The sequence below is a fragment of the Gossypium raimondii genome, chromosome 1 (genome assembly GCF_025698545.1).
Source record: "Gossypium raimondii isolate GPD5lz chromosome 1, ASM2569854v1, whole genome shotgun sequence".
Taxonomy (NCBI): domain Eukaryota; kingdom Viridiplantae; phylum Streptophyta; class Magnoliopsida; order Malvales; family Malvaceae; genus Gossypium; species Gossypium raimondii.
In genome coordinates this window covers 25,270,850-25,291,824 of record NC_068565.1, presented here as the reverse complement: position 1 = coordinate 25,291,824, position 20,975 = coordinate 25,270,850, and the positions used below count along the sequence as shown (strand labels likewise).

Here is a 20,975-nt window from a genome sequence, read left to right as displayed (position 1 = left end):
AGGAGATTAGCTATTGACTATGTCCTAGATGGAGAGATCCTATACAAAAGGGGAAAGGATCGAGTACTGTTGAGATGCGTGGACGCTGTAGAGGCTAAGGAAATTCTAGAAGAAGTCCATGAGGGTGTTTGTGGAACGCACGCTAATGGATTCACAATGGCTAGACAGATCATGAGATTTGGATATTACTGGGCCACCATGGAAAGAGATTGCATCAATCATGCCAAGAAATGCCATAAATGCCAAATTTACGGGGATAAAATGCACGCGCCTCCTTCACCTCTTCATGTTATGACTTCTCCATGGCCTTTCTCCATGTAGGGTATGGACGTCATTGGACCAATATCACCGAAGGCTTCTAATGGACATCGTTTCATTTTTGTGGTTATTGACTATTTCACTAAGTGGGTAGAAGCAGCCTCATATGCTAATGTCACGAAGTCGTGATCGAAGAAGTTTTTGAAGAAAGAGATCATATGTCGAGATGGAATGCCCGAAAGAATCATATATCGACAATGCTATGAATCAATAATAAAGACAATAGCGGAAGTCTGCAGTCAGTTCAACATTAGACACCATAATTCGTCATCGTATCGTCCAAAATTGAATGGTGCAGTAGAGGCGGCAAACAAAAATATTAAAAATATTGTGGCGAAGATGGCTGAAACTTACAAGGATTGGCATGAGAAGTTAAGATTCGCTCTTCTGGCTTACCGAACATCTGTCAGGACTTCTACTGGGGCAACACCTTTTTTTTTGGTTTATGGAATGGAAGCAGTTTTACCTATTGAGGTTGAAATTGCTTCTCTCTGGGTATTGGCTGAGCTAAAGTTGGATGAGGCTGAATGGATCCAATCTCGGTATGATCAGTTGAACCTGATTGAAAAGAAAAGACTAAAAGCTATTCGTCATGGTCAAATGTATCAGAAGTGAATGATGCGAGCTTATAATAAGAAGGTTCGTCCCAGAGAATTTCATGAGGGGGATTTGGTTTTGAAAAACATCCTCCCTTTACAAAAAGATTTCAGAGGGAAATGGATGCTGAACTGGGAAGGACCTTATGTTGTGAAAAAGGCTTTTTTTGGAGGCGCTTTGATTTTGAGTGAAATGGATGGCAAAAATCTTCCGAATCCTGTAAATTTAGATTCGGTCAAGAAATATTTCACTTGAAGGAAGGAAGGAGTCAAAGTAAAAACCCATGAGGGCGCTCTGATTTCCTAAAAAGAAGAAGAAGAAGATGGAGAGGCCAAGGTGAAAAACTGAAAAGGGCGCCTTGAAACTAAAGGGGGTTTGAGTTGAAAACCCGAAAAGGGCGACTCAAACACTGTCAGATTGGGGTATATGGTGATCCTACTACACTTAAGTCAACAAGAAAAGGACATACGACGTATTGGGGCATTGACAAATTACTGTAGATCTCCTAAACACATGTTAAATTCAGAATGGTTCTTGGTTTGCACAGAGAAGTTCAGGCGGCGATATCCAAAAGCACCTAGTCTTCATATTATTTGTACCAAGTTCTTCGATTTTCTTGAATACTTTTTCTTTTCAAGACACTTGCTATCAATAAATTTCTTTTTATATTATTCGAGTTATCCCTTGAATTAATTTCTTAGTCAGTATATTGATCTTTAAGCAAGCATGTTGCATTAGAATAATGATGGATGGACTAATAAACTTTCACAAAAGAAGTTTTGCATATTACTATGAGAATTTCTAAACCTGAAACAAGACTATTGTCTAAAACACACCAAGTTTAAATGAGAAAGTCTAAGTTAAGATTGTTTTTGGAGATGGTTGAATATCGGATAAGATGGCAAGAAGTCTTGGAAGTTCCCTCTGGAAAGAAAATCCTTCATTTATGCATGAGCGTTTGGTAGGACACCCGGAGAATGGTGTAAAAAGTTTCATGATCTGCATCTTTGAATTACGATAGGAGAAGATGGAGAAGAGTCAAACTTTCCTACCCTTGGGTTACAGTGGAAGCAGGATGGTACAAGTTTTGCGTCCTAATGGATTGAGCTTTGAAGTTCACAATGGAGGGCAATTTGATTGAGTGTTTCTTTGGTGATGTCAGTCAAGCAAAAGGCGTTAGCAATAAAACCTTAATAAACTTGAAATAATAACTTGAGTGATAATTCTCAGAAAATGACATTCTACATTAATTCAAATGTCATTCATACATGTCTAGTTAGGAGTATTGGATTCATTTTGGTCATAACATCCTAATCACTAGGCATAATTAAGTTCATAGAATAGATTTTTACAGGTCATGTTCCCTAGAGAACAAATCGAAAGCCAATGATCCTATCTCCCTGAAGTTGCAGTGGAGTGGATTAAATCACAAATCTTATCTCTCTGAAGTTGCAAAGGCAGATCACATCTAGTCTTATCTCCCTGCAGTTGCAGAGGAGTAGATTGAAGCACTAATTCCTATACCTCTGAAGATGCAGTAGGAAGGGACGAGGCTTTTTGAAGAAGAAAAGTACCAAGGTCCAACATGTCTGGGCAAAATCGGGCATCTTTAAAATCTTTGCTTCATTCCCGTTACACTACAACGAGCAAAGAGGGGCAGCTGTAATACCCGATTTTTGCCCCGGGTACAAATAATAAACGGGCCCAAATGAAGCTGCCCAATTACAACAAAACCCAGACCCGATTGAACTACAGAGGCCCAATTACATACGGCCCAAAATAAAATTAAATGAAGGCCCAAATACAGTGGCCTAAAAAAGGATGATAGAACCCTAGGGCTTCTAACCATTTGCGCCGCAACCACCTAGCCCGCCGCAATCGAATCTTCACCTGTAAACACAAAAATGGAAAGGGAATCAAAGATTGGCAAATCAAATCGGAATGAGATTTGTTCCTTTATTTCTTTTATTATTATGGCTATAAGAAGCCATTGAACACACTGTAATTGGGACTCAGATTTTTCAAGAAATCAATAAGAAAAACTAGCTATTATTTTTGCAGCAAACAAAAAGGTTCAATACAGAGAGCAAAAAAAATCGATTAAAAGGTTGATATTTATATTTTTTTCATTTTTTTAATGTTATGTTTTTTTTACAAACGAATAACATAAAAGTAAAAAAAAGAAGAAAACAACCTATTTGCTTTTAAGACGACGCCGTAGGAGGATCGACTCCGAGGATCGGTGGTCGGAAACCGAAAGGTTTCGTGCTTCATTCGTGTTTTCTGAGGGTTTTCCAGAAACTTCAAACTTAGATCGGGGTTTAAAAAGGTCAGAGAGACCGACTACGAAATTTTTCTCTTTTTTGGCCACATGCAGACGGCAGCGGTGCTTGGCCAGAGATCGGCGGCGGTCGGTGGTGGTGGTGATCCATTGCTGCCTGACTCTTTGCTTGGATTTGGAGGGTTGAGGGAAAAGGGGTTGAGAGGTTTTGTTTTTTTAAAAGAACTGAAAAATATGATTTTTTGAACTATTTTTTGGCTTAAATAGCCTCTTCAAAACGACTTCGTTTTGAACCTGGGTTAACCCGAATCCGACCCGACCCGGCCTAGGATCCGCGTGTTTTTGAGCGGAGGGGTAAATTGCGCTTTTAGCCCCTCCGCCTTTTAATGTTTTTGTAATTAAGTTTTTTTATTTTATTAATTTACCCTTTAATTTATTATCGTTTTCAATTTCGTCCTAATGTGAACGACATCATTTAGAGGAGAAGGGAAATTTTCCCTTCCATCCCCTCTATGTAATTCGCGCGTTCAATTTTGTCCTCCGGACTTCGATTATTTACAGATTTGTCCCAAACTTTTTTATTTATAGTTCAAATTAGTTTTTTGTTTTTCCTTTTTTTATTAATTAAATTTTTTATTTTCATATTTAATTATTTTTTAAATCTATGTATGTATATACATATAGTTTTTTTTACATATTTATATATATGTGCATATTTTTTAATATAATGTAATTATATATTTTTATATATGTAATTATTTTTATAATCTATATATGTATATATATTTATTCTTGTATATATATATATGTATGTATACATATTAATATTTTTAACCATTTTTTTATATTTATATATAGGGACATATTTATTTTTATCCTTTTTGAAAAACGTGAATGCATGATTTTTTTTTACATACTTTATAATGTGCAGTTTTTTTCCTCCTTTATCTTCACAAATACATTGGGTATGGCATTTTCTTTCTCTGAAATGATAAGGGTCTTAATACGTAACGTTTTTTTAAGTTTTTGCTAAGGATTATATTTTTTAAATTTTCGACATTAAGACATTAATTAATTAACTAGGTACCAATTTTTGGGCATAATGAGGGTTCTAATCCTTCCTCATACGTAACCGACTCCCGGACCCGTTTTTCTAAAATTCGTAGACCAAAGTCGTTTTTAGGTGACCCAATCACACATTAAATAAAAGATTGGTGGCGACTCCCAATTTTTCCAATTTTAATCGACAACTAATTTTTGTTTTTTTTTTAAATAAATAAATAAAAATGGTTTCGACAGCCTCTTCGTTGGATAAGTTTTAAGCCATTCAGAATGCCCCAAAATTCTGCATCAAAAATCGAGCAATTCCTTAAGAATTTGTTATATCCAAGAATCCAATCTCCATTTTCATCGCGCAACACTCCCCCAGCAGTAGTTGCACTCCCTGAGATCACTTGAATGGCACCATCGGTTTTTGTAAATTCTTTATTTATGAAAGAGATTGACATTTTACCATCGTCTTTCTCTCATTAATAATTTATCATCAACTGAGAAAAAAAAAGACCAACGTCATTAGCAAAAATATTTTTGCAGCACCTTTGTCTTATTTCGATCTAACTTGGGTCTTCTCTAATTGTTTTGTAAGTCTGGGTATAAGTGAAGATTGTTTAAAAATTTAGGAACTCCTTAATTGTCATTACTTAATTTAATTTTTAGGTATACGTTTAGTATTTAATAGTAAAAATTTTAGAAATAAGGCTTGTTGTCAACTTCTTAGTAAAAAAGGTTCATTCCTAAAATCTTGATTAAATAGCATTATCTAATTTTCATCATGAAAATATGTAAATTTGTAACAAAATCATGGAAATTTGTTTTCTTTTTAATTAGGACGTGTGATAAGAAATTAATTTATAATTAGGAAATTATAATTTTAGTGCCATGGAAATTAATTTATCGGATAATTTTTTTATTTAGAAAACATTTAAGTTGTAAATTCCGTGGAAATCATGCCTTTTGTGGAACGTACAATTTATGCAAACTTTGAAGCCTTAAGTTGGTTGTAAACTTTTTTGTAAAAGAATTCCATTCTCTAAAATCTTGATTAAATAACATTATTTTATTTCTTATTGAAATTTGTAAATTGGTGCCAAAATTGCCTAAATCACGTTTAATGCTAATTACTATATAACTAAAATTGTACATGTGCCTGAATTAAAATTGTTGAATTTGAAGATTATTAATTAAATGTTGATGTGTTAGTAAAATAAGTGTGGCATTAATAAAAAAAATAACTTATATGGAACTTAAATTTACCTAAGCTATCATCCTCTTATTTATAGGTTGGGGAGGTCTTTCTAATTGTGGCATCCCTCTTGACTTGCGGACTTTCTAATTGTGACCCCCCATTTTTACGTTCCGACAGACTATCTCGTGTTTATTGTCCCAGCCGACTACCTCGGTTTTACTGTCCCGGTGGACTATACTGGTTGCCATAGCTGAGCTATGATATTACACATTAGACCTCTTTTGAGGTGTCGCCCCATAGAACTTGTTGACCGTTGTCACAATATTGCTTTATAGAATCTAATAACCATCATCACAGTGTCATCCCAAAGAATATGTTTTGCATTTCACCTTGATGCTCGTACACCAAAGTGTGCCCCACACAATGGTCGAAGCTTCACACATCACAGCTTAACTCATCAATATTGTACGACGGTATCTTAACGAAATTCCATTTTTCCCTATTCCTCCACCCATTCCTCCATTTCTCCATTCTTAACATTGATGCTCAAACACTGCAATGTCCCCTCCACAAGGCTCGAAGCTTCGCACATCATGATTTGCACATCAAGTATTGCACTCAGCAACATCGTATTGCATCTAAGAAAAATTTTCATTCTCAAGTCCTAGCTTCATCTATCCCATCAATACTTTCCACTACACTACGCATACATTACTCAAACATATCATATAATTTATCATTAAACAACATTACGCTAGATTATCTATCATTATCTACCATAAAACAATCAGCACTCAACTGGCAAAAACTCACACAGTATTATGCACACACGTACCCTTCTCTTTCTTCAAGCATTTACACACAATATCTTAGGGAACCTCAATACATCATCAATATGATACATGCAAGTAACACAACATCATGTATCGTCCAAAGTCAAGGTATAGAAACTCACTTGGATTCTTTTATCCTCATCAACTTAGCTTGTCCAAACGCCAGGGCCTTCTTTGTCCTAGAAGCTAAGCATGAACATCATTTGTTGGTTAAACTAAGGTGTTCAACCCTCAAAACCCCAAAATTCATAGCTATGTAGGAGCCTTTAAGAGTTATTACTCTACTTCTTTCTTCAATCCACGAGTATAGAGAGGTAAAGAAGCTTACTAGTTCCTCAATTTCTCTACTACCATACTTTAGTGCACCTAACTACTGCGACATGCAGAGCTTCCTTCAACTACATCCACTTTTTCCTCGGAGTGACTGAAGAAGATGATTTTATGGAAAGAAAAATTTGTAAACAGAATTGAGAAATTCCATCTCAACACACACGTATATATCCTCTTCTGGCACGATCTTCACTGATTATCACAACTATTCATCCTTAATCATTTTGTCTCCAACTATGAAATTAGTCGATTCCATCCTAACCGAACCAGGATTGAGGGTCTAACTAATCGTAACTCAGCCAATAAGATTTTTGAATTTTCCCAGTGGGGTCCGACAATTCACTAATCCTTTCAATTTAATCCTAGATTTCGAGTTAATAAGATACCCAAGTGTTACAACCCTATTTTTTTAATATTATAAGAGTGTCAAGAAGTAGTAAGTAAAATTTTAGATTTTTTGAAAACATTTACCAACAGAAAAATATTTTTTGCAAAAAATTTTCAAAGTAAAAAGTTATTTTGAGGTTGTGTTGCTAGAAATCAGGTTATAAAATATAAATAACACCTAAAACTCCCAATAAACTACCATATGATATGGGCACATGTGGAACAGGATTATAAGTTTGTCCAAGTCGCAGATTTGACCTAAGGCTCTAGACAAATGAAGGAAAAGTTAGAGTTTGACACAACCTGAAACACAAAAAAAATCCAAGTCAAATGTAGGAATTAAAAACGATAGTAATTAAAACAAGTAAAAGAAAAGAACAAGGAATCCAGATTAAAGATTAGAAACAATTAAACAAGAACAAAACAAAATAATAAAGAAACATAACAAGATAGATGAAAAAGATGGAAACTGACATGTAGAAATCCTAAGGTGCCTTAGAAACTAGATGAATCCACAACCCCCTTCAAACAACTCTCAAATATACTGAAACTCTAATTAACCTAAACAAAAATTAGTTTTAAGCAAAACTGTCTTGTTGACATAAAAGTAATAAACAACTTAAAATACTTAAAAATATCCAAAATTCTGAATAAATAAATAATAAAATAAAAATACCTAATAAAATTTATATTGGGCTCTTAAATAATAAAAATTAAGGATAAAAGTCAAACCCAATATGATTTAAACTCAAATTAAAATCCTGAAACTCGTAATTTCTGTAATAATCTTGTCCAAAAATTTTGCTCGTACAATTTTCATTAAAATGACCATAACTTGAGCTCCTAAACTCTAAATCGAGTGATTAAGGTGTGTTTCGAAGCTAAGAGATAGGTATTCGAACACTATGAAGACATCTCAACCCAAAAATCCCTAGATCCCATCCAAATAGTTGTCGCAAGGTGATTGGTTTTCCACACTTAAAAATTGGCAGCTTCAGTGAATGAAATTTAATAAATTTGACCCCATCTGTCCATGCATCATATCTTCATTTACAAAAGTATTTAATAGAAAGAAGAAATAATACAAAAAAAAACAAAATCTATTCTAGAAAGAAAGAGAAAAGCTAATCTAAAAATGAAAAGAAAAGAAAGAAAATAAACCTAACCTAAAACTATGAAAAGTAACGAAAGATGATTAGCCACCAAAATGTACTCCTACAATATCATAAAGTATAGTCTACTAACATTTAACCTAACATTGACAATTATGCCCTTAAATGAGAAGTGACTTAAGCTTATTTGGACAAAAAATTGCCTCTACGACTTTTTGCCCTGTCAGGTTTCAGTGTCACGACACCCAAGCTTTGGTGTTGTGACATCCTCGATAGTACGGAAAATCTTGGCTTGGGGTTCTCAATGTCGCGACATTGATTGGATGGTGTAGTGACATCCTCGAAAATTGTCATAGCTTTTTCACTTCAACGACCTTTAGTGATATCACGACCTTGGAGGCTTGATGTTGCGACTTTGGGCTCAATGTTGCAACATAATAACTTTAGTGTCGTGACATCCTCGGCAGGCTGCTTCAAGTTGGTTTCTCATTGTCAAATGCTAATTTGTCGAAGTCATTTTCGGCTGAAGTAGCCTCTATTGCATGTTTTTTTATCAACCGATCTCCATCCATCCCCATTGAGAAACAGACACCATAAGAGGTATGGTCTGGTAATCCTGCTAATTATTCTCAGTTAAGGATTTTTGGGTGTCTTATGTATGCTCATGTTGATAATAGAAAATTGGAATCGAGATTTATTAAATGTGTTTTTCTTGGTTATAAGGTTGGTGTAAAAGGATATAAGTTATGATGTCATAAAAATAAAAAAATTTTAATTAATTGAGATGTTATTTTTGATAAAATTGCTATGCTGTCTAAATTATATCTTAAAGACTCTTCAAATAAAGAACATCAAAAGCAAGTGGAGCTTTAGGTTGATCTAATATCCACAACAGAGTCGACTCCTTAAGATAGTACAGAAATGCAGAACAGAGTCGCTTCTTCACCACAATATTCTATTACCAAAAATAGAACTAGAAGAGAAACTAAACCTTCAAAGAGGTATGCTGAGGTTGATCTAGTTGTTATGCTTTAAATGTAGCTCAAAATATAGATGCAAATCAAGAGCCATCTACTTATTCCGAGGCAGTTAGTTGTGAAGACTTAGAAAAGTGGATGTTTGCCATGCAAGAAGAGATGGAAACACTCCACAAGAATAGAACATGGGATCTTGTAAAGCTTCCTAAAGGTAAGAAGGTTGTTCGTTGTAAATTGGTGTTCAAAAGAAAAGAAGGGTCTCTAGGAGTTGAAGAACCCAGATATAAAGCAAGGCTTATTGCAAAATGTTACAGTTAAATTCTAGGTATAGACTTCAGAGACATGTTTTCTCCTATTGTGAATCATAGTTTGATTTAAGTCTTGCTTGGTATTATGGCCATGTATGATTTGGAGTTCAAATAGTTAGATGTAAAAACAACGTTCTTACATGGAGAACTTAAGGAGGATATTTACATGCAACAACCAGAAGGCTTGTAGACATCTTAATGGGTCATTTTTTCAAGAACTTGATCTTGTGATCCGTTTGCTCTCAAAATTGTCTCGTTCAAGCTCGTACATGAAATCCAATGTGCCATGGCTGCAAGATTTCATTTCTTGGACCATGATTTCCAAGATTTGAAATCTTTATTTTCTTGATTATTGAAATTGTCTTAAACAACAAAATTGGACCAAGATTCGATTTCTTGATTTTCTTGAAAATAAGAAAGTGAATCTTGATTTTCTTTTTCCGTCGTGTGCACATCTAGGGCCTTGGTAACGAAGTCTTGGATGGTCCCATTCAATCTAAAATCAGATTGGCTTAGCTTTCGACCTCATTATTGGGCCTTGTGGAAATTTGAGCCCATTACGTTCATGAGCCTAATTTTGGGTCTTGCAACTTGTATCATTCCCCTCTTCCTCAAAAAGAGTCATCCTCAAATCTAAAACATTAAAGGGAGATAAGTTAGCAATATTAAAAATAGAACTTATATTTTACTCATCGGGCAGATCTATTTGATAGGCGTTGTCATTGATCCGCTTGAGTACTTGAAAAGGTCAAACTCTATTATGGCCTTTGAATTTTACCGAGCTACTCGTATCACACTGTGTCATAGAGATCCGTTACTTCATCATGCTGGATCAACATCTTTTGTTTAGAGGAGTCTAGCTCAATGAATTGATTGTTGTTCTGAAGAATGACCCTTCATGATTTTTTTTATTATTATGGTTTTAGAAATTAGAATATGTTGAAGAATTGCCAATATACATAGTCAATGTGGAACATTCAGAATTTAATATTATTTAAAAATTTCCTGTCATGAACCGTGCAGAAATGGTAAGCATGGTGAAAGTAAGATATGGAAAATTTTATATAATAATTAATGGGGAAAATATTTAACATAAATAAGACGGCTAAAAATCTTGGATTTTAAATAAATATAAGCTTTTGATTTTCTTAAAATTTAATATATTGGGATAATTTGATGAGGACAATTTTAAAAAAATATTTTACATTTAAAACGATATATTCAGCATTAAACACGTATAAAAATTTCAGTATATTCAACATTAAATTGAAATCTATATATGGAAGATACAAAGTGCAAATTTTGAGCCTCAAATTCGGTATAATGTATGGAAGTTTAGATTGTAGTCACATGTGGTAGTATAATATTTTGTCTGATGTCAAATAAAGCCACGTAAGTGAAATTTACTTATTTGTTAAAAACTTAGTTATAGAACATATTAATTTTTATCCTATAGTATCAATTAAAATATATTATATTTAATTTTATAAATGTATTATAAAATTTGTAACGTTTTAGAAATACTAATGTAAATAATATGATTAAGTAAATTTTGAATTAAAATAACTATAAAGATTAAATTAGTAAATATAAAAAGCAAATGGCATTATAAAAATATAAAGGAAGAGCAGCTTATGTTGCAAATAAAAATTATACACTATACGAGGATCGTTAGAAAGAAGTATTTGAAGTATTTCAAAATTTATTTTTAATTTTAAAAGTCTTTTTATTTTAAATTTTTTAGAAACAACATTTAAATTAATCTAAATAATTAAGTATTAAAATCTTTAATCTAATACAAATTAAAATTGTATTTTGTGAATAGAGATAAATACCAAAATGCAAACGCACTAAATTAAGTATTTATCCATTGTTAATACTATAGAAAACATTGTTTGTACAAATTTAAGTTTCTTAACCTTCATTTGTGATAGTAAGGTAAATTGTATTTTTAATATATTTATTTTTGGCTAATTTTTAATAAAATACTATTAAATTTGAGTTTTTCTTATCAGGAATGAAGTTGGTGTCCTGAATTCAAACTCTTACAAAGAGACTAAATTGGAACAAAAAGCAAAGATGAGGGCTCGATTGAAAGATTGAAGATACAAAGATGATTGGATAAAGATTGAAGGATTAAAGATTTTTTAAAAGGTCGCTGGATAAAGATTGACGAATTTTTATATTGTTAAAACTATGTAATTAGTTTAAATTTAAATTTGATTTTTAAATTTTGATTTATTTAGTGATAATATTTAGGAAAAATCTAGCTAAATTTTAGCACTAGAAGTGTATATAAATACCTAGTGGCTACAGCCAATTAAGGACACACTTAGCTTTTGAAATTAACAAAATTCCTTTATTTTTCCCCTCTCTCGCGTCTCTGCGATTTCCATTATGTTGTTTCATTCTTTTTTTTCTTTTACTTTCAACCTTTTTGGTTTAATTACCTTCCAAGGCACTTCCCCTTTTCATCTTCCATAATTCCATTTAGCATTTGAATCAACACTTGGCATTTGTTTGTTTTGGTTATGACCAGGTCAGAATTGAGAACTTTAGCATTTCAACCGGAAATAGAAAACTTGGCCCGAACACTTCAAAGAGAAGCTATTCGGTGCGGTAAATAACCACAACCCTACTTTGAAAAAGGATCCTATACCGAAGATATTTACTATTTTGAAGATTCAGACGAAATGTGTAACGCCCCAAAAATCCCTTATGTATTTATTTTTGTAGGCTTGTGACACAAATATATGTCTGCTTCAGTAGTTATGTGTTCTGGGAGTGTCTAAGAAGTCTTGGGTTCAAGCCTTGACTTGGCCAAAAATTTTAGTTTTAATTGAATAAAACCTCTATCACTAACCAGTAGGCTTATAAATAAATGTTAGTGAAATATGTCAGAATGGGTCGGCTGGTTTCGTGGATAAGTAGAGTGGCAAAGTGCTGGTGGTCTTGAGTTCGAGTACTGGTGTGCGCCAGGGAGTGTTTTATTTTGCTGCTAGTATCGTGTGGGTGTTTTAGTCTAACCGAACTACTGAAGAGTTGGAGTGGAATTTGAATCCGGTGGTTGAAGGAGGGGTGGACAGTTTTTGGGAGTGGATTGAGGGATTTGGGGAGAAAAGTAAGGAGTGGAGGCATTTGAGATAGCTGGGGTGCTGAGTGGTTGGAATGGATGTGGTTTTGTGGAGTAAATCAAGGAGCTTGGGGAGTTCCCCTTTGATTCCGACAATTTCTGCAGAACTCTCTTCTACCATCTTTAAGTTTTTTTCTCTGCCTCTACCTGTCAATTTTTTCTCCCTCTCCGCTTTTTCTTTTTCTTTTTCTTTTGTTTTCAGTCAAAATCCCCCATTGCTACCGTTTTCCCCATCCAATTCTCTTTTTTATTTTGTTGCCAAAATTTCAAGTGTTTCCCCTTATCTTTCGTTTCCGTCTATCTGGCTCCTCGGCTTTTGCTTCTGTGCGATAATGGTAAGTAGTGTTGTGGTTTTTTTAGTTTTGGATTTCAGAAGATTTTGATTCTGTTGTTTGTATATAGGGGACGATCATGAAGCAATTTTTCTTCCCAACGAATTGATTAGTGCGATTAGTCAGGGGTGATTGTGGTAAGTGAGTGCATTTGGCTCGTTTTGGTTTTGATTAAATTGTGTTTTAGTTGTTAAATTCAAGATTGGGTACGTTGTTTATAGATTGTAGAAGGTTAAGAAGTGCTTAAGCATCGAGAACGACCCAGGTGTGCAAACAGAACTCTAAAAATAGAGATCGACGAAAAGTCGAAAAATGTGATTGTCGACGTCACACGGGCGTGTGGCCGCCCGTGTGGTAGGCCATGTGATCGAACATGGGCGTGTGATCGACAAGGCTAGCCATGTGCGAATCATGGGCCCTGCCGAATTGGCCGTGTGGGCCACACAAGCGCGTGGGCCCCACATAGGTTAATCACACGAGTATGTAAGAATATTGGGCCAGGCCATGTGAACCACACGGCCAAGGCCATTTTAGGCCGTGTGGGCAACACGAGCGTGTGACCCTACCTGGGCTTGCAACATGGGCCTGTGGGCCCATTTTCACTGTTGGACTGCTAAGGTTGCACGGGTCGCCCAAGTTGACTGTGAACCTACTGTAAGGTCGATAAGTTCACATAGACCCCTAATTGACTGAAATGATTGAAAGACTGTTATATGCCTATATGAGATAGATATGTTATGTCTATATGTTGAGCATGCTAAATACCCTATATTGATTATTACATGATGCCATGACAAGTCTTTCTAATGCATTGCATTGGATGGGGGTTATTTTCATCGAAGGAAGTGTACTGAAAGGCCTCGAGCCTGATTTACTAGCAGCTCAGCTGTAAAATTACTGTCTAGTGCCGCGTACGGTACTTTTTGGAGTGTAGGGATGGGTGGGTTGATTATATCCCCACATGGAGTGTAGGGTTGGACAGAGATGGAGTGTAGAGGTTGGTTGGGTAGGACTTGTTTACTGTATAATCTGTTACTGTACTAATTATTGTTACTGTAATGGGCCAAGGCCCAAACACATGATTACTTGTGTGCTGAGATAGGCTAAAGCCCAAACCGGTATTGTCTTTGACACTGAAAATAGCTTAGGCCTAGACTGTGATTGCTTTTTGTCTATTTGCTTTATATGGGATTACACACTGAGTTTTCGTAAATTCATCCTTCTATTTTGACTGTACCGGTAATCCCCAGACATAGACAGATCGGTACGACGGAGGACTCAATGGTGGCCACACGATCTATTTAATTTGACTTAGTACTTAATTATAATTTTGATTTTATTTTAGGGGTACTTTACTGTAATAATGGCCCCTTTGGATTTTTTATTTTTAATTTGAGATTTATATCGTTTTGGTTATAACTATTACTGATAGGAATAATCGAGTTTTTAAAATGAATCAAACGTTTTAACAAAATATACAGAAATACGCAAACTGTCTTAAAAGCTTCCGCATAGATTAAACATTTTGGAAATTTTCGACTGATTAATTAACACGACTTTAGAATTAATAAGAAATTCTTAAAAGTGTCTAAGTGGAAATTGTTTTAATTAACACTGCCAGATTCGGCCATAACGTCCAGGTTGGGTTTGGAGTGTTACATTTAGTGGTATCAGAGCCGAGTTGTAAAACTCACCTGTAGATTTGGGTTTTTGAGATTCGATTTTCTAAGAATTGATTTTTAAATGACGTGAAATGTTTTTACTAAATGTGTGGCATATCGATTTTCCAGCGCCGGTCCTGTAAGTCCTCTAAACTAATATCTATTTAAAAAATTGAAAGTGCTATAGATAGTATATACTGAGACTACTACAGTTAGACTGTACTAAAAACACTCAGGTTAGTGTATACTAATACTGTAGTAAAATCGATAAACACTGGTAGACACTGCGTTGTACGAAAACAAACTCTAAACTACTGCAACTGTTTCCATAAAACATTTGTTAATAATTATTGAACTGTAAATTGATTCATAAAAATTTTAATACAGATAAGCGCAACTAGACGATGAGCGTAAGAGGTACTCACGGACGAGGTACTAGAGGCCGAGGTAGAGGCTGTAGAGGGGCTCGAGCTGAGTCTTCTTCACCGGCAATATGTCAAATCTAGACACTAGCGAGACGTTGGTGTTGCCTATCACTGAGACTGGGTCACAGGACCGAGCGGCTAGAGACGATGCACTGTCTCAAGCCATGTTAAGTATTTTAGATAGGATCGCTGGGCCCAATACTGCATCTAGAGGCTGCGAGTCGATTACGGAATGACTCTAGTCTGATGGAGTTGAGCTTTTCAGGGGTATTACTTGAGTTGTCCCTAATATGGCAAAATACTGGATATAGGCCACAAAGAGAATTATGGACGACCTGGACTGCACCCCTGAGCAATAATTGAAGGTGTTGTATCGATGCTACGATATGAGGCTTATTAGTGGTGGTTCACTGTTAAGGAGGGCACTCAGCCCGATCGACTAACTTAGGAGTTTTTTAAGACTGCTTTTCAGGGGAAATATGTGGGGGCCAGCTATGTGGATGCCCGTAGGAGAGAGTTCTTGAATCTAACTCAGGGGGACAGATCAGTGGCTGAATATGAGGCTGAGTTTTTACGACTGAGTCGCTATGCGCGTGGTATGATGGCTACTGAGTACGATCAATGTGTTCACTTCGAGGATGGCCTCAAGGATAATATGAGGGTTCTGATAGCTCCACAAAAGGAGCGAGATTTTTCTGCACCGGTTGATAATATGAAGATCGTCAAGGAAGTGAAACGCACTGAGCTCCAAAATTGTGACAGAGAGAGAGGCAAGAATAAGAGGGATTTGGAGCCCTCGAGTTCTGTTCAGAGGCCTAAGAATAGACCAAAGTTTATGGGTGGATCAGATTTGGGGCTCCTATTGCTGCTACTGGACAGCCGCTATGTACTGACTGTGGTAGGCGCCATTAGGGCGAGTGTTGAAAAAGAACTGATGCATGTTTGAGGTGCGGTTCTCTAGAGCACCGTATTAGAGAGTGTCCACAAAGGTCCGATCAGATGCAAGCTCTGGGTAATGATATGCACAGCCACCAAGAGGCTGGGGACAAGCCAGAGGTGATAATGGTTATGGTCAGAGAGCACTAGGCAGAGGTGCTGGACATACTGAGGCGAGGTAGCCGACTCTAGTTTATGCTACTCGTCGCCGAGAGGATTGAGATGCTCCGGACGTCATTACAAGTACGTTCTTTATTTATTATGTACCATATACTGCACTGATATATATAGGATCCACTCACTCCTACATAGCTTATACCGTATTTGAAAACTTGGTTATACTAGTTGAGAGCACTACGAGTGAGGTCACTGTACAGAGTCCATTGGGATAGTCAATAAGGGTTAACAAACTGTTTAGACATGTTCCTCTAAAGGTTTAATGAGTTATCTTTTTGTTTATCTGATGAAATTGCCTTTTAGGGAATTTGATCTAATACTGGGAATGGACTAGTTGGTTAAACACCGAGTGAGCTTAGATTGTGCCACGAAAAGGGTTGTACTAAGAACTGCGGAACACAGCGAGGTAGTCGTAATTGGAGAGTGTCGGAACTACTTATCGAATGTGAATTTTGTATTAAGGGATGAAAAGCTGGTTCGTAAGGGATGTGAGGCGTATCTAGCTTACATCAGTGTTTTAGATTTTAGAGATTCTTCGGTTAAGGATATCAGGACAGTAAACGAGTTTCTGGACGTTTTTCCTGAAGAGCTACCTGGGTTACCTCCAATTGTGAAGTAGAATTTGGGAATGAGCTTATTCTTGGTGTAGCTCCGGTGTCCATTGCTCCTTCTAGAATGGCACCGAAAGAACTTGTGGAGCTTAAAGCCTAAATTCAAGAGTTACTAGATCGTGGGTTCATCCGTCCTAGTGTGTCTCTATGGGGAGTACTAGTACTGTTTGTGAAAAAGAAGGATGGATCCATGTGTATGTGTATTGACTACCGTCAACTGAACAAGCTAACCATCAAGAATAAGTACCCCCTACCGATGATAGATGATCTTTTTGACCAATTCTGAAGGGCTTCAGTTTTTTCTAAGATTGATCTACAATCAGGATATCATCAATTGAGGGTTAAGGAAACTAATGTATACAAGACAACTTTTAGGACTCAATATGGTCACTACGAGTTCCTAGTGATGCCATTTAGACTGACAAATGCACCGACGGCTCTTATAGATCTGATAAAACGAATGTTACAGCCCTATCTAGACTGATTCGTAGTGGTATTTATTGATGATATACTGGTGTATTTGAAAACTGATGATGAACACGATGAACACCTCAGAGTGGTTCTACAGATTTTACGAAAGAAACAAATGTACGCCAAGTTTAGTAAATATGAGTTCTGGTTATACAAAGTAACATTTTTAGGCCATATGGTTTCTGCTGAGGGGATTAGGGTCGATCCTCAAAAGATTAAGGCGGTGTTGGATTGGAAACAACCTAAGACTGTATCTAAGATCCGCAGTTTTCTGGGACTGGCAGGGTATTATCGACGATTTGTGGTAGGGTTTTCTCTGATTGCCGCACCTTTCACAAAGCTGCTACGTAAGGGTGTGCCGTTTAACTGGACTGATGCACAGTAAGAGAGCTTTGAGAAGCTCAAGACTTTACTGACGGAGGCCCTTGTTCTAATACAACTAGAGTCTAGAAAGGAGTTTACTGTGTATAGCGATGCATCACATGTTGGTTTGGGATGTGTATTGATACAAGAGGGTAAGGTGGTAGCGTACGCGTCTCATCAGCTTAAGACTTGTGAGGCAAATTATCTGACGCATGACTTAGAGTTGGCTGCGGTGGTATTCGCACTAAAAATTTGGAGACATTACTTGTATAGTGAGAAGTGTATCATTTACACTGATCACAAGAGCCTCAAGTACCTCCTCATTCAGGAAGAATTAAATCTTAGGCAGCGTAGGTGGATTAAGCTCCTTAAGGACTACGACTGTACCATAGAATACCACCCTGGTAAGGCTAATGTGGTGGTCAACGCACTGAGCCATAGAGCCATGACTGATCTGAGGGCGATGTTTGCTGGCCTCAGTTTAACCGACATGGATAGAGCAAATTAAGAGTAAACAGATAGAAGATAAGTTGTTGGGTTTTCGACTGGTTGAGAGTGGGGATACCGAAGATTTGGACTGAATAGCGAAGAGGTGCTCTATTTTCGTGGGAGAATCTATGTACCAAAAGATACTAAATTAAGGCAATCTACACAGCGAGAGGCGCATAGTAGCTCTTATGCTATGCATCCTGGCATAAATAAGATGTACCGAGACCTTCGTGAGTTATATTGGTGGCCAGTTCTTAAGCGAGAGGTTACCAAATTTATGGCTAAGTGTCTGACATGCCAACAGGTTAAGGTTGAGCATCAGTTACCTTCGGGTTTGTTGCAGCTAGTCAAAATTCCACTTTGAAAGTGTGGGAAAGTGAATATGGACTTCGTTAGTGGGTTACCCCTCACACTTACTAAGAAGGATTCTGTATGGGTCATCGTGGATCGATTGACCATGTCTGCCTACTTCATACCGGTTCGTACTAACTACCCTTTGCAAAAGCAGGCTAAATTGTATGTGTCTGAGATAGTGAGACTGTATGGGGTACAAATTTCAATCATATCTGATAGGGATCCTTGCTTCACGTCTCGGTTCTGGAAGAAGCTACATGAAGCTCTTGGTACAAGGTTGAACTTCAGTACTGCGTTCCATCCTCAAACGGATGGTCAGTTAGAGAGGGTGATTCAGATACTAGAGGACATGTGAAGGAGTTGCGTGATTGATTTCTGAGGCGGTTGGGAGGATTACTTGCCACTAGCAGAATTTGATTATAACAATAGCTATCAGTCTAGCATTCAGATGGCACCTTACGAGGCATGGTCATGGGTGTCACACACTTTCATGTTAGACTGAGTTGGGCGAGATGCATGTTCTAGGCCATGAGCTAGTTTCTGATGCTGATGATAAAGTTAGGTTGATTCGAGACCGACTGAAAGCGACATCTGACAGACAGAAGTCCTACGCTGACCTGAAGCGTCGAGAGATTGAGTTTTCAGTGGGTGACTTCATTTTTCTCAAGGTCTCGTCATGGAAGAAGGTACTGAGATTTGGTCGCAAGGGCAAGTTGAGCCCTAAATTTATTGGACCTTACCATGTGATTAAGCGAGTAGGACCAGTTGCTTACCAGTTTTGAAATTGGATCGGATTCACGATGTGTACCACGTCTCTATATTGAGGCGCTACCGCTCTAATCCCACGCATATTGTTCCTGTTGAGGAGATCGAGGTTAGGCTAGATCTTACCTTTGAAGAGGAGCCAGTTCAGATATTAGAGCGATATGTAAAGGTTCTAAGAAGCAAATCCATCCCACTAGTTAAGGTTCTTTGGCGTATTCATAGTTTTGAAGAGGCCACGTGGGAGCCTGAGGATGCGATGCGTCAGCAGTATCCTTATCTGTTCTGACCTGGTAAAATTTTGAGGCCGAAATTTTCTTTTAAGGGGTAAAGTTGTAACGCCCTAAAAATCCCTTATATATTTATTTTTGTAGGTTTGTGACACAAATATATGTCTACTTCAGTGGTTATGTGTTCTGGAAGTGTTTAAAAAGTCTTGGGTTCAAGCTTTGACTTGGCCAAAAATTTTAGTTTTAATTGAATAAAACCTCTATCTCTAACCAGTAGGCTTATAAATAAATGTTAGTGAAATATGTCAAAATGGGCCTGCTGGTCTGGTGGATAAGTAGAGTGGCAAAGTGCTGCTGGTCTTGAGTTCGAGTACTGTTATGCGCCAAGGAGTGTTTTATTTTACTGCTAGTGTCTTGTGGGTTTTTTAGTCCAACCAAACCACTGAAGAGTTGGAGTGGAATTTGAATGAGGTGGTTGAGGGAGGGCTGGACGATTTTTAGGAAGTCGAGTGAGGGATTTCGGGAGAAAAGTAAGGAGTGGAGGCGTTTGAGTTGGACTGGGATACCGACTGGTTGGAATTGATATGGTTTAGTGGAGTAAATCAAGGAGCTCGGGGAGTTACCCTTTGATTCTGAAAATCTCTACAGAACTGTCTTCTACCATATTTCATTTTTATTTTTTTCTCTGTCTCTACCTGCCGAATTTTTTTCCCTCTCCACCTTTTCTTTTTCTTTTTCGTTTTTTTTCAGTCGAAATCCCCCATTGCTACCGTTTTCCCCCTCCAATTCTCATTTTTATTTTGTTTTGTTTTGTTGCCAAAATTTCAAGTGTTTTCCCTTATCTTCCGTTTTGGTCTATTTGGCTCCTCAACTTTTGTTTCTGTGAAATAAAGGTAAGTAGTGCTGTCGTGTTTGTTTTAGTTTTGGTTTTGGAAGATTTTGATTCTATTGTTTTAATATAGGGGACGATCGTGAAGCGATTTTTCTTCCCAACGAATTGATTAATGCGAGTAGTCGAGGGTAATTGCGGTAAGTGAGTGCATTTTCCTCGTTTTGGTATTGATTAAATTGTGTTTTAGTTGTTAAATTCAAGATTGGGTACACTGTTTGTAGGTTGCAGAAGGTTAGGAAGTGCTTAAGCATCGAGAACGACCCAGGCGTGTAAACACAACTCTAAAAACGGGGATCGGCGAAAAGCTAAAAAATGTGATTGTCGACGTCACACAGGCGTGAGGTTGCCCGTGTGGTAGGTCGTGTGATCGAACAGGGGCGTGTGATCGACGAGGCTGACCATGTGCGAATCATGGGCACGGGCGCGTGGGCCCCACACAGGTTAGCCGCACGAGCATGTAAGAATATTGGGCCAGATCGTGTGAACCACACGGCCAAGGCCATTTTGGGTCATGTGGGCCACACGAGCGTGTGGGCTTACCTGGGCTTGCAACATGGGCATGTGGGCCCATTTTCACTGTTTGACTGCTAAGGTTGCACGGGTCGCCCAAGTCGACTGTGAACCTATTGTAGGGTCGGTAAGTTTGCCTAGACCCCTAATTAACTGAAATGATTGAAAGACTATTATAGGCCTATATGATATAGATATGTATGTTTGTATGTTGAGCATGCTAAATACCCTATACTGATTA

The 20,975-nt window shown here is 37.1% G+C and overlaps 1 protein-coding gene across 1 annotated transcript; it reads left to right on the top strand.

Moving 5' to 3' along the window:
- Window positions 1–18,852: 18,852 nt before the first annotated feature.
- On the top strand, window positions 18,853–19,391 carry LOC105786921 (uncharacterized). Its single transcript, XM_012613390.1, has 2 exons — window positions 18,853–19,048; window positions 19,117–19,391. The coding sequence occupies exons 1-2, from the start codon at window positions 18,853–18,855 to the stop codon at window positions 19,389–19,391; spliced, it is 471 nt and encodes a 156-aa protein (XP_012468844.1).
- Window positions 19,392–20,975: the final 1,584 nt, after the last annotated feature.

Coding starts and splice junctions, on each gene's coding strand:
- LOC105786921 (XM_012613390.1), top strand. CDS start 18,853: ATGCATGTTCTAGGCCATGAGCTAGTTTCTGATGCTGATGATAAAGTT. Junction 19,049..19,116: donor ACTGAGATTTGGTCGCAAGG/GCAAGTTGAGCC, acceptor GTTGCTTACCAG/TTTTGAAATTGGATCGGATT.